General features: G+C 43.8%; 1 protein-coding gene across 2 annotated transcripts in view; it reads left to right on the forward strand.

Annotated features, from left to right (window-relative positions):
- Nucleotides 1-10,263, forward strand: part of LOC120531931 (bone morphogenetic protein receptor type-2-like) — an 81,207-nt gene extending 70,944 nt beyond the window's left edge. For both annotated transcript variants that reach the window (XM_039757803.1, XM_039757804.1), the window contains exon 17: nucleotides 8,985-10,263. In XM_039757803.1, coding sequence (XP_039613737.1) covers nucleotides 8,985-9,244 — 260 coding nt within the window. In that variant the 3' untranslated portion in view covers nucleotides 9,245-10,263. The remainder of the gene's footprint in view (nucleotides 1-8,984) is intronic.
- The last annotated feature ends 4,765 nt before the right edge of the window (nucleotides 10,264-15,028 follow it).

Raw genomic sequence — 15,028 nt, forward strand, 5'->3', positions numbered from 1 at the left:
TTTAGAGCTCTTGGGGTGAAACTGTTTGTGAACTGTGAGGTCCATACAGGAAAGGCTTTGAAGCGTTTGTCGTATGAGGGCAGTTCAAATAGACTGTGTGCATGGTTGAAGCAGCGTGTGCTTGATGCTGTATACCGATAATTCTCTTTCCGATCAGCTGCTCCAAATGGTGCAGTGAGAGTAATATGGAAAAAGATGATCCGCTGTGGCAACAGCTAACGGGAGCAGCTGAAAGAAGAAGAAGGTGCAGTGAGAGTAACAACGTTAAAGCAGTTGTGGTATTTTGAATAGTTTGGCCATTCCCTGGACCATTATATTGTTACTGGTTAATTACAATTAGATGCATTAAACTAATAAACAATATGCGGTTAATTCCAGTGTATTTATAAAGCTGCGTCAGGGATGTGGATTTAAAAAAGAAAGGGAAACCACACAGGAACAGTAGCACTGCTTTGACGCTGGGTGCCGCCAGTCATCAAAACCGAGCACAGAACTTGCGTACGCCGGGGGATGAGCTATCGTGGAAATGTGCATGGCTTTACGTCAAGTTTAGGTTTTGTACATCACGATTTGAATGTGGAAACGGGCTTACACAACATTTTTGTGCGTACGCACCGTTTATACATGAGGCCTCTGGACTTTCTTTGATGCTGCTGTGTCTTTTTTGCTTTGCACCCTCCCCCACCAGTGAGCGAAAGCTTTAGATTCATCAAAAATTTCGATCTCCAGTTTTTGACGGATCTCGATATTTTAGGGGTCCCCAATACCAAAAACATTGATATCTCGATGGGGGGTGTGTGTGTGTCACAGTTTTTTGAGGATGGTCTTAGAGCTAAAACGGCTGGAAGAAAAAATCTCGAAATCTAAACATCAGCCTGTTATGTGATGATGATGTGCTGATGAGTTTTTGAGCCAAATCGTGCAAGAGAAAGTGGCACTCGAGAGGAACCCTCCAATGAAGTTCTGATAACATCTCGATAATTATGGCAAATAGCACAATTCTGCAGTTAATTCTGAATTCTCCTTGTCAATTGCTATCGTAACGACCTATTTGATGATCAGAAAGAGCAGCATCAGAGTGGTAAATAATTCTTGAAATGTTAGGACTGTTTGGTTTTAAGGGCACAAAGCCTGCTGACGCTCGCGTCTAAATTATTTGTAATATGGAGACCAAAGCTGCACAGAGTACTCGCTAGTGAGGGCCTCGCTAGTGTGTTTTATAGCTTTGCCTTGTACTTGACACATTGCAATATATAACCAAATATCCTTCTGTCCGCTGTCTGGATGTAATTAGTGATGCGTTCACGATGACTCACAGGTCCTTCTCATAAGTCGTTCTTTCAGGTGTCAGACCCTTCCTTCCACTGAGTGTTCAAATCTGTACACTTCCTGTGGCTAATACTTCACATTTAATGACATTAAATCTAATCTGCCTAAACCTGTACACTGTAACAATTTAGCCTCTTCTCCATTATCTGACTCGGTTCACTTTACTGCATTTTTAAACCAAAACCTCCACCATCCATACTGGTGTTTCCAAGGCCATCTTAATGCATGGTTACACTGGGCAGGTGCCCGGGAGACCCATGCTAATCTATGTATGTTACTTGCTGAGTGGTTTTGTAGGTAGGGGCCCAGGGGCCTATAATGCTGTTAAGAGGGTCCTGAGTGTTTCCACACTAAAATGACCAAAAACGCAGATGACATCGACGTTTGTCTACACTGGGAATGCGCACATAGGTGTAAAAATCCCTAACGGGGGTGGTAATGCTGCCAACCTTGGGATTCATCACTGGTAAATCATTTGTCCTTTTTGGGCACGTATGTAGGATTCAGACTGTACAAAAACCAATTCAGATGCATAAAGGTAAGCAACACAACAAGCACCATGGAAATCAACTTCTGTTGGAATAAAGTTTACTTCCATAATGGGCAAGGAAATGAGACATTGTAATGAGCAGGATCCAATCAAGGAAGGGCCACATGACAAACACAAACCAATCAGAGTGCGATTAGTGTCTGCATTTTCAGACGTATACAGCCCTGGGCAAGGCTTTGAAAGTCAACATTTTCAAGGGTGCAAAATGCCATGGTAGATGAAAATGAAATCTAGTGTGGACAGGGCGCTAGTTGGGTATCATCTACAAACTTCACCAGCTTACTTGATTATATTTTTATTGAGATTATTAATGAACATTAAAGAACAGGGGCGTCAGTGCTGACCCCTACTGGACACCACTTTTAATATAACCTAACTGATACTCTTCTCCTCATCATCACCCTTTGCTTTCTGTGTTTGTGCCAGTTTTATACCTCCCAACACCCCATGCCTTGAATTCCCACTTCTGTGCATTGAGAGGGTGGCCCACCCGCACACATCCCTCTTACAGGGCTCGGCTACTCCACCTTTACATGTGGTTTAACTGACATAATCACAGGAGGCCCGCCTTATGTGCTGGTTTGGCATCCACAGTTTTCACCCACCGTGGTTCAAAATTATTTAAAAAAAATCCTGAATATTCTTGAAGAACATTTGAAATTCCCACGTGCAGTGCTGTGCACTAAATACGCAGAAGGCTGGTGCTGCTGAGTCACGGCACACCCAAGCCCAGCCAAGTTGGAGTCCCACTGTGTCAGTGTTGTGTTGGCTTTGTGCATTCAGTCGGCACTTGTGGCCAAAAGTTTGGAGAAGGACACCAGTGTTGGTTTTCACAAAGTTGGCTGCTTTAGTGTTTTTAGATGTTTTTGTCAGACTAGGGGGCTCTGCCCTCTGCTCGCCAACCCCCATGTGGGCACTACGCGCTGGCCACTCTGCAGCTCTGCCACTCGTGTGGGGAAGCGGATGTACAATTTAAACAGACATTACAGGGAGTAATTAACCAAAAAATAGTAAAACGTAATAAATTGAAAGAAAACTCTGTTTCATGTTGCGTTAATATGTTTTCGTTCTGTTTGGCTTTGAAATGAACACGCAAATACTTTTTAAACTTACACTTTTATTGTAAAAACAATATTTGGAATGAACTTTTCGTCTATCACATTAAATTTTGATTCCGTGTTTGGATGTTCATCGTGACAACACGACGTATAACTGCCTGGGTGTGAATTTCGTTTCTTTCTCTCTAATAAATAAACCAACGTTTTTGGATGTTTGTCCCTGTGATTTGTTAAATTGTCATAGCAACAGCTATTCTGACGGGAAACGGTCAACATTTTAATACGAATGGCATATCGAGATCTCCTTTGGTGTCTGATGTTAAGATGTACTTGTTGCCTGTTAAAATTTTACATGTCAGAATTGTTGGACCAATTTTGAATACAACTAATCTCGTCCCATTGCATAGCCCATCACTCAGACATGAATTGCACAATAACATTACGATACGTCCTTCTGTCAGCAGTAATTCAGCCGGTGGGAGACCAGACACGATGTTACAGTTGTAGATATTCTACGTGATATTGTGAGTTGATGTTTTCATCTTCCTCACCATCATCACCAATTGTTTTAGCAGTGTCTATCAATACGTATTTAATCAATTTGATCATAAAAATGTATAAGAGCTGAGAGTGCAGGAAGTGTCTGACAAAAGCATTCACACGAATGAGAGGTGAGAGGACTGTGGGTGTGGGCCATCATCCTGAAATGGTTGAGAGGAGGATGGGACTTCTTCCCAATAGTCTCGTCTCATCTCAAGATTTTCTTTTAGAACGGAGATGTTTCCAGTTCAGAAGTTTCAAAGGCTTTTATTGACAATGACTTGAAGTCCGTATCTGCTGCGTTGGCCCTTCTTTCTTTTTCAAGACCTCTGCAGTTCACCCTGGCAGGCTGGCTGTCAATCAGCTTCTAGGCCCAAAACCTGACAGATGGCAGCTGCCCATTCTTGCATGATGAGTACTTGGAGTTTGTTACAATTTTTGGGTTTTTGTTTGTCCACTCTCAATATGACCACAAGTTCTCAATGGGATTAAGGTCTGGGGAGTTTCCTGGCCATGGACCCCAAACGTCTATGTTTTGTTCCTTGAGCCACTTAGTTGTCACTTTTGCCTGATGGCCCGGTGCTCCATCATTTTGGTCACCAAACTGTTCTTGGATGTTTGGGAGAAGTTGCTCTTGGAGGATGTTTTGGGACTGAATTGCAGAGGTCATGAAAAAGAAAAGAGGCAACACCGCAAATGTGGACTCTTTGTGTAAACTTCATATCATTGTCAATGAAAGCCTTTGAAACTGCTGAACTGCTTGTAATTCTACTTCAGTACGCCAGAGAAACATCTGACACAAAGATCTAAAGACACTGAAGCAGCAAACTTTGTGAAAACCAACACTTGGGTTCTCAGAACCTTTGGCCACAGCTGTAAATCTTGAGCATTTGTGAGGTGCCCTGGAGCCAAATACCCACAGGGGTTCACTTTAAAATAAAATTTAAAAAAAACACCAAAAACCAGTGCTCAACTGCTGTCCAGAATGGGGAGATGGGCCTGCTCTGACCGACTAGCACTTGTATGAGCTGTTTGATTTTTGACATTTGTGTTTTATGTGTGGATTTATTTTAACGCTGGCATCTCCTAATTTCCAGCACCAATGGCATCACATGACCATCACAGCTTCCACGCATTTTACCCATAAGGCATTTCTTATACTTCAGTCGGGTCATGCGTTGGATCATATTCACATATCATGGAAACTGTTCCAGGGTCCACATGGTACCGTGTGGAGACCACTGATTCTAAAGGGTCTCGGTCCAGTTGTTTTGGTCTGTACCAGAAGGTAATTGACGTGTTCACATTTATCTAAACAAAACCCAAGTAGGGGTGGAAATCGCTCAAGAGTCTAAAACAACGGCCACAAACGCCTTTAAAAACGGTACAGCCACACGTAAAAACGTAACGCAATTTGCATAAAACAACTAAATCCCAGTAAATCGGGGCAAGCCAAGCAGCTGATGTAGGCCCAAGGTCTTGCAGACTCTCTCATGCCAGTTCACCTGTGATCAGGCGGATCAAACCACATTCAGAGGTGGTGAGAAACAAATGGCAGCCCCCTTGGCGACTGAAAACTAAATCCACTAAGCTACACCACGAGAGTGACCCGGATGGGATGTACCCTAGTGCACGATGTAGACACTGTAGGCTGAACAGTCCAAAATGAACTTCACTTACAGATATTTAGGGGTCTAAAGACAGCAGACATGTGAAATGAGAGAAACCGAATCGTGGCTACTTGCTGTCCGTTCATCTAGTGGGCCACTGGAGAGTAAATGAGACTGAACTGAAGCACATATCAGTACGGTAGGCCTTTGGCAGAGCTGGCCCTTCTCCTGTGGGGCCTCCTTGATGAGATGTCGTTTGTGTGGGATGCAGAGTTGGGTGTCACTTTCATGTCCTCTTCTTGTTGCCCGATAACAGGCGTTCTATAACAAAGCTGTGCTTGATATACAAAGTAGCGATTTGTGAACAACTCTTCAGTGAATCATGGGAATCAATTCAGTAGCACTCAAGAGGAGTGATGCCACGTGACACTGTCAGCTTCTTTTGTTCAGACGGTTAAATTGAATCTGCCACTGGTTTGGTTCTTAGATTCTCTTTCACTTCACTTACGATTCTTTCTAGTTAGAACTAAATCAATCTTTATTATCAAACGAGAACTCTGAAATTGATTGTTCTCTCATTCATCATCCATGTACTATACAATAGGAACATGTACAGTGCATCCGGAAAGTATTCACAGCACATCACTTTTTCCACATTTTGTTATGTTACAGCCTTATTCCAAAATGGATTAAATTCAATTTTTTTCCTCAGAATTCTACACACAACACCCCATAATGACAATGTGAGAAAAGTTTCCTTGAGGTTTTTGCAAATTTATTAAAAATGAAAAAACTGAGAAATCACATGTCCATAAGTATTCCCAGCCTTTGCTCAATACTTTGTCGATGCACCTTTGGCAGCAATCACAGCCTCAAGTCTTTTTGAATATGATGCCACAAGCTTGGCACACCTATCCTTGGCCAGTCTCGCCCATTTCTCTTTGCAGCACCTCTCAAGCTCCATCAGGTTGGATGGGAAGCGTCGGTGCACAGCCATTTTAAGATCTCCAGAGATGTTCAATCGGATTCAAGTCTGGGCCACTCAAGGACATTCACAGAGTTGTCCTGAAGCCACTCCTTTGATATCTTGGCTGTGTGCTTAGGGTCGTTGTCCTGCTGAAAGATGAACCGTCGCCCCAGTCTGAGGTCAAGAGCGCTCTGGAGCAGGTTTTCATCCAGGATGTCTCTGTACGTTGCTGCAGTCATCTTTCTCTTTATCCTGACTAGTCTCCCAGTTCCATCCCCACAGCATGATGCTGCCACCACCATGCTTCACTGTACGGATGGTATTGGCCTGGTGATGAGGGTGCTTGGTTTCCTCCAAAGCGTGGCGCCTGGCATTCACACCAAAGAGTTCAATCTTTGTCTCATCAGACCAGAGAATTTTGTTTCTCATGGTCTGAGAGTCCTTCAGGTGCCTTTTGGCAAACTCCAGGCGGGCTGCCATGTGCCTTTTACTAAGGAGTGGCTTCCATCTGGCCACTCTACCATACAGGCCTGATTGGTGGATTGCTGCAGAGATGGTTGTCCTTCAGGAAGGTTCTCCTCTCTCCACAGAGGAGCTCTGGAGCTCTGACAGAGTGACCATCGGGTTTTTGGACACCTCCCTGACTAAGGCCCTTCTCCCCTGATCGCTCAGTTTAGATGGTCAGCCAGCTCTAGGAAGAGTCCTGGTGGTTTTGAACTTCTTCCACTTACGGATGATGGAGGCCACTGTGCTCATTGGGACCTTCAAAGCAGCAGAAATTTTCTGTAACCTTCCCCAGATTTGTGCCTCGAGACAATCCTGTCTCAGAGGTCTACAGACAATTCCTTTGACTTCATGCTTGGTTTGTGCTCTGACATGAACTGTCAACTGTGGGACCTTCTATAGACAGATGTGTGCCTTTCAAATCATGTCCAGTCAACTGAAATGACCACAGGTGGACTCCAATTAAACATCTCAAGGATGATCAGGGGAAGCAGGATGGACCGGAGCTCAATTTTGAGCTTCATGGCAAAGGCTGTGAATACTTATGGACATGTGCTTTCTCAGTTTTTTTATTTTTAATAAATTTGCAAAAATCTCAAACTTTTTTCACGTTGTCATTATGGGGTGTTGTGTGTAGAATTCTGAGGAAAAAATGAATTAAATCCATTTTGGAATAAGGCTGTAACATAAATGTGGAAAAAGTGATGTGCTGTGAATACTTTCCGGATGCACTGTATATTGGAGTGTTTTCTACAATTCACAGTTGTTTTAAACAGAATAAATAAACATAATTTTAAACTACTATGTTTATGTCATTTAGCACATTCAACAAATTAGTTACACAAAGCAGAACCTTTTAAAAAGACGATTGTAATTTCTAGCAATTATTTGCTTTCAACTTCACTTTAGTGCAAACGTTTTACGACTCACTGAAAGCACCAAGGGTGTATTATTCACCAATTCTTTCAAGGCAGACATTACCCAAGAATGAGGTGCACGATTCACATTCCTTTAATTTGCGAACAAGTTGCACAATCGCATTCCTTTGATTCGTAAACTTAATCATTACCTGAGTAACACGGTTCTCGTTCATTTTATTTGCAATGTGAATCACTGGATCATTCATTTCATGGGAACGAGTCGCACAATTCTTGTTCACATTATGATTCTCTAACATAGTTCCTTATTTTAATTATGCATTTTCACTATAATAATCATGTTTTGTGCTTTCAGAAAGGTTAATATTACAATATGCATTACCTGCATGTTTATTATGTGTCATATATACTCACATTTAAGTTCTCCTGCATATTGATTTTGCTGTATAATATCTGGTATTTTATAATGTCGGTTGTACAAGTCGAATGCGGAAAACTCACGCTATTGGTCCAAGAGATTACGATATGCTAACGCCCACCTGAGAGACAAACCACGGAGCACATGACCTTTTTTTTTTTTCCTCTATGTATATCCCTACGTGACCACACAGTAATTTCTGAACCCTTCCAAATCGATGTTTGCACTGATTTGTGTTTTTTGTATCTCGCACCCTCATACACTTTTATCGTAAGAGCATCCCTTATCTACGATGGAGCGTTCAATCAGAAGAAAATATGAAGCTGGTTTTAAATTAAAAGTTGTTGAAGTGGCAAAAGAAATTGGGAACTGCGCTGCTGCAACAACATTTGATGCGTCTGAGAAACTGGTGCGAGATTAGAGGAGGTAAGAAGATTTTAAAAACTAAGTTAAGTGTCGCATTTTTGAACAGGTGTATAAGTCGGGTCTGATTTTATCAAATTTTCAGGTTTCAAGGCCCGACTTACGCGAGTAGATATGGTAGTTTAATAAATATAATGAATTTGTGAAAAGGGCCCTCCAGAATTTTTTTTTTCTTTAATTACGGATGAATCAAATATATAAATTCACTTATGTGGGTAGCTTGAAAGAACTCAATCGGTAAGTGAATCAAAATGCCCATTTGTAATACAAACCACATCATCAGTCCACAAACACAGTCGCTGGTTCCGATGATTGTTCCTGGTATTAAATGTTTCTGCCCAAACCTGCAGTCGATGATATGCCCAGGGTGTGTTCATTGTTCTGTTCTGATCTGCGTGAGACACGACCAAACCAACCCTAACCCTAACACCAAGTACCTAATCGCCTCCTGATTCATTACAAACCAAACAGACTATGAGTGGAAGTGGCCCCCCAGGGCACTGGCTGTTGACTCCCCATCATCTCTTCTGCTTTCGATTTAACCGTCAAGCCTGTACAAAAGAGATTTCATAACGTCGGGAGCGGGCGTCTCTCAAATGGGGTGACCTCTCCCTTTCATTCCCCAGGTCTGGTTCTTCCCTGGGGTTGACAGACGCTAAGACTCAAAGCTGAAATGTTTTCTTGCTGCTTTTTGTATTTTTTTGCAGATGACCCTTCTGGAGAAAGTCGACCTGCTTCTGGGGAGAAGATCAAGAAACGTGTCAAGACCCCTTACTCTCTAAAGCGCTGGCGTCCCTCCACTTGGGTGATCTCAACCGAGGCCATGGACGGTAGTGAGGTGAACAACAACGGCAGCGGAGTGATGGGGCGGGCAGGCCGCTCCAAGTCTGGCATGGCAGTCTACCTGGTCGACGGAGGGCCTGGCACTGCCACCCTACCCACGGACGCTGGCACCACGTGCCTATAGAGCGCCTCAGAGACTCGCTTCATGTAGAGTTGAGCTATGCAGCAATTTGGCTTTCGATGCTTCCATTTTGGTTATTCCTCTTTTTTTTTTTTTTTCTCTCTCTCTTTTTGTTTGAGGAGCTTTTTTGCACTTTTTATTTAGGTATCTTTATAGCACATGTAAGACTGGAGCCATGGTCTTAAAAGCGGAAAGACGGCTGGTTGTACCGGAAGCGGGCTTTTGTTGGGAGAGGGGTGGGGTGGGGTTGGGTGGGGTTTGGGCTTCTTTCGTCTCATGTCTTCACTTCCTGTCCCGCATCTGTGAGCGCACCTCTGTGTTCTGTTTGAAACGTGCAATAGACTTTAGCTTTGCTGTGCTTTTGTTTTCCGCTTCCAGATGTCGTCTTTCATTGCTTATTTTGTATTTTTGTTTTTATTTTTTACAGCACTTGTAAGCGGGCTCGCCCTTTGCTGCCCGTCGGCCGTCACGATTGAGACAATCCTCCGCTGCCTGGCAACCTATCCAAAAGTGTGCGCTTGACGCTGGCGGCTCACTACTGGAGTGAGAGCAATTGCACTTTTTGCCAGTTTTTTCGCCATGGCATATGGCCTTCCATTGGCCCTTATGGCGCCCCCCACCTTGGGCCCCATGGTGGCCATTTTGAAATTGGTGGGAGGGAGGTGTGACCAAGCTGTTCCCAGGCCTGCCGCACCCTGAGGTGTGGCATCCATCTTTTTTTTTTTGGGGTTCCTCTGCTTGCCAAGTGGACTGGCACAGTGAGTCCATGATGAACACCACCCACCCCCTTCCCGTCCAGTGGCCCCTCGTATCCAGGAAACGCCGCCAGCATGCGAGGCGCACTTTCTGATTGGACGCGTCTTTTCTGTCCACGCATGTAAGTACGTGCTTTGGTTACGCAGACGTCTCGAAGGACTGGATGAGAACCTGAAGTGAGTGACTAAGTGGTTTGTTAAGCAGCAGCCGCAGCAGCTTGCTGTTCAATTGTGCATTATTCCAATGATTAAAGACTATATCACTGATGGAGCGTCTGTGCCTCGTGTGTTTGAGAAGATCCTGCACTTGAAGGGGGTTGGAGTTGGGGACCAGTTAAAGCTCAGTAGGTCAACTGCATCTTCCCATGGGTCTCATCTGGGGAGTCAGGCTGACCTTCCTCAAAACATGGCGGTGTGGATGCCAGAGCACCAAGCATCGAGTGCCATTCATTAGTCCCATTTGCTGTAATCCGTTTCTAATGAGACAGCATGTTAGGGGAAAGAAAAAAATAAAAAACCCAAATCCACTCCAGGGTTCTCAAACTCCATGCCTGAGTATTTAGGTTCCTAGTGCCCATTACCCTGATGCAGAGACTGGCATCTTCCTGCTCTGTTTACTGCAGCTTATTAGTTTAAAATGCTTCCTGACAAACAAGTGCGTCACATCTCTGATATCGTGACAGAGCCAATCCAGAATAGACCTTAATGATAAAAACATCAACGTGGCATTAATAGAGGCAAACATGGAGGATAAAACGCTATGCTGAGTCCTGTGAATCCATGGGGTACTCACCTTTGAGTCCCTGTGTATACCCCCCAACAGAATAATCCCCAATCCATAATGTATCTGATCCAGGGACCTTGAATAAAGATCAGAGGTGTCAGAATCTGATCCTGGAGGGCTGCCGGGGCAGCAGATTTTCATTTGGCTACTTTCTTTATTAGTAATCGACAGACTTGCTTTGTCTTAATTTTAATTAGATGAAGTCAGCGTGACCCAGCAACAACAACATGGTGGCTTTTGGGTCTACTAGAGTACGAGGGTGTTGTACCGTGTTAGCCGTTATGGATGTAGTGAGAAGTCAAGCAAAATGCCGCCTTTTATCAGCTAACTAGAAGGACTACAACATGCCAGCTTTCGAGGCAACTCAGACCCCTAAACACGTGTAGATAGTGAGCCACCTAGTGGGCAGATGAGGAACAGCATGCAAAAATCTGCTTGAGGATGGCAACACCAAGAGGATTTCCTTCAGTTTGTGAGATCCAGTTAGGATTATAGAAATGTGGAGCTCAGTTACTGATATTTCACGGCTTCATTTGAGAAATTGTCTGTCAAGCGCTGTCATGTCACCCAAGCGCTCATGCATTCTGACTGATACCATAACCGACTCTTGTGTCACAAACTCACTCCCTGGACAGTTAGACAGATGCACTTCTTATGGCTTTTTAAATGTCTCGCCCTGTAGTTGTCCTGTATGTTCATCTATCAGTTGGCCACAAGCCTCTTGTTCACATGTTTCGAGTTCAGTGCCCTTACTGTTGGCAGTTTCACATATTAAATGCCACATGGTGGACATGCATACATCCCACAGCATAAAGACATTCTTTTTTTTTTTATGTGTGTGTATATATATATATATATATATATATATATATATATATTTGAAATCTCTGCTGACCATATCAAAAAGCTAAAGCCCCCTCATTAAACACAAAGAATGTACAATGGGCGGCATGCTGAGGCTCGGACTTGATGGCTCTGAGCTGCTGCCTTACGTCCTTTCTGCTGCTCGTTGTTTCTGAAAGAAAGCTCTGCAAAGACGGAAAATTTCCTCGATCGTATTATTGTGGTGAAGATTAGTATTTACTAGCCGGACTGGTCCACTGTGGGCTCAGAGTTCAAATCTAAGCGCAGAAGCTTCGTCTAATTGAAACCAACTCAACAGAATGGAGTGGCAGCCCACTACACATACAACGTCACTCTCGATGCGCCTATTCCAAGGCATCCATCATTGGTACAAATAAAGTGCACTGCATCTTTCTTTCCAACAGTTGGTGCATAAAACTAACAGTGTGGCCTAACAAAAGCATTTTTTTTTTAATTGAAAAGCCACAGGACATGATAAGCACTGATAGAGGAAGCACTAAGCTCACTGGAGCCCATTAACTGTTAGATGTGTGATCTCAAACTCGGCTTCTGGGTGGTCAGTTGTGCCCCCTTTACAGCTGTTCACAGAATTTGGTGTCGATTTACACCTTTTACGATGTTGCAGGCAGATCACCAGAATGTTTAGTGGGCTTTAGTGCAAGTCATACCCCCTCTATCCTCCTTGTGATTTCTATTACATTTGCCTTATTAAGTTATAGTGGTGTTTGATTTCAGTTTCCACACTTAAGACGCTGTTTGCTATATGATTTGCTATTAAACCAATGGCATTAGAAACAGAAATTGAATTACTAAGATTTAAATTTTACATTTGACTGATCTCCAGATCCAAAGTGACTTCCAAGTTTCGAATACACTACATCTACCTACAGATATCTTTTACAGCTGGAAGCGCAGGCAGGCTAAGTGACATGGCAAGTCGCAGGTTTGAATTGAAGTCCCATGCCAGCGCTGGGCATGTCTAAACGTTCCAGAAGTTAAAAGACATGGTAGGGGGCTCCAGGTGGTTATGTGTGCAAACTCTTGAGGGTCTCCTTGTGTGGCCTCACAAGCCCGTACTCCTCTCGGAGACGCTTTCCTGATTAGGCCAGCGTTCTCGATGACGTCACCTAAAAGAATGGGATGATATAAAGAGGAAGGCAATTCATCGTTCTGTCTGTGTTGTGCCGGAATGGCTACGCTTGAACTACTTTAAAAAGCGGGCTGCTGTAAATGAGCGTTGGCTTTGCATTAACCCCTTCTGCTGGTCAAACGGCAAGTGTCTACCCATAGTGTCCCTGACATTAACACCAAGAGGCTGGCTGAGCTAAACTGGAGCTTATTGATTGTAGCAGGATGGTTGGTGGTGGTGTAATCTACCGATGATGGCGATGGCACTTGCCTGTCAAACACTTAAACTGCCTCAATAAAAGACGGCCCACTTCTGACACTCATTATAACCGAGGTCAGGCCAGCTGTTGTGCCCATGGCTACTCATCCTCTTCTGCTGCCCACCTGGCATACTCACCAACTGAAGAAAGAGGTAACAGAAAATTGTGTGGTGATCCCAAAGTCGTGGAGCCAGCATGGTGGTCAACGGCCAGGTAGGCTTAGGACGGCCACATTTGAACTGGTTTGTCCCAGTGGGTCGTTGAACCCCAGGGTTTTATTGTGACGGGATTGTTGGCAACGCTGGCTTTCGTCTGCATTTTCCTCCCAAGTCTCCTGTCCAGATTTTGCATTACTGTGCCGAATTAGGTGAGTTGTGATTGTTGCATAACGTCTTCTACATTCCACCATTACAGAAATTCTTTAATCAGTACGCGTGGATCGGTGTTATTGTTTTATATGTGGAAATCCGCTTTGGTGCTCTGCTCCTGACTTCTTTTAAGAATAAGCTGTCCGTCCTAAGCAGCCCTTGACACTGAGCTTTGGCTTAACCCATTCATCCCTTCACTCCCCACTGAAGCTTTTTCTGATTTTTATTTACTTGTTTTTGACATTTGCCTGATTCTGTATGGACTGCTTTGTTTCATTTTTTTTGGACTGACCGAGTATTGCCTATTAGGAGAGGACCTGATGCTCGTCATTAGTTCGTCCAGTTAGCCACCTACTCCCGGCAAGAATGGACCCTGAATGACATGTCGGACAACAGCTGCCCACACTCACTCCAAGTCACCACTCAACCTAACCCGCACATGGATGGCGAACACGCTGCCCTCTCCCAAACTGTTAATCAGCCCTCCGTTTACAGAAATCACAGACTCAGCCAGTAGAGTAGGACTTCAGGGACCTCCGAAACTCACCAGTTAGGTGGCTGTGATACGATACGACACGATAGGATAGGACAGGACAGGACAGGACAGGAGTGTTCTCCTCAGGATTCTTCTTCTGTTCGGTTTGGGGGTATTGCAGGACTCGGTCACACCAGGCTGATATACGGTCAGTCTGTGTGGCCTCACAATATTCAGAACCAGAGATGAACCCAAGCAAACACGGGCTGAATTTTCAGACGATAAGCCATTTTAGATACACACCTGCACTAACCACTGTGCCACAAATCTAACCAACTTTTTTTTTGTATAGCACCTTTTACAGACCGTCCAAATAATTAGCCAAACAATCTTAACCTCTACTCTGTGTTTTGAAGATTTGTATCTGGTAGATTATAAGGTATTGGTGTAAGCAACTCAATATTCCACCTGTATGTAACATTTTGAATGCACTTTCTGTTTGGGAATATAGGATGGAATAAAGCATGGAAAGCACCAAATCATCCCGAGCTTACAAATACAAAGACGTACATCTGCGTTTAAAATGACTTGTACACTCGATCCCAACTGAGGGCTTTTTTTTTATAACCCATTTTATATTTTTTTGTGATTATTCTGTGCACACCAAAGTTTTCCAGAGGGACGCTGAGCTCTAAGCCTTCACGACTGGACCTCGAGCTGAGTGGCGTTAATGACCTGCCTGTTTAGGCCACGGGCTTCTACGTTCAGCCCACCTTGGCTGTCGGTTTTCATCCCAAACAATTTCTGCTTTTTTTTTTTTTGCTCTCCTACCAGATTAGGGAAGCTGTTATCTCCCAGTTTTTATTTCTATCAGTTCAAAAATGACAAACTGATTATGCTAAAATTGTATGGATTGAAGTGTTTATTATATAGCGCAGATTTTTTGCTCTTCAAGACTTGGGGATTCCTGTAGCTGCAACTAATTAGCCAATCAGAGTGCCATTCTTACTGCTTGTTGATGTCTGACATGTGCTGGCTAGGATTGGCTCCAGAAGACCCCCGTGACCCCGTAGTTAGGATATCGCGGGTTGGATAACGGATGGATGTTCATAAATATCGGTATTCTTTGCCGTGGCTTTAAATGCTTGCATTT

This window comes from Polypterus senegalus, chromosome 6 (genome assembly GCF_016835505.1).
Source record: "Polypterus senegalus isolate Bchr_013 chromosome 6, ASM1683550v1, whole genome shotgun sequence".
Taxonomy (NCBI): Eukaryota; Metazoa; Chordata; class Cladistia; order Polypteriformes; family Polypteridae; genus Polypterus; species Polypterus senegalus.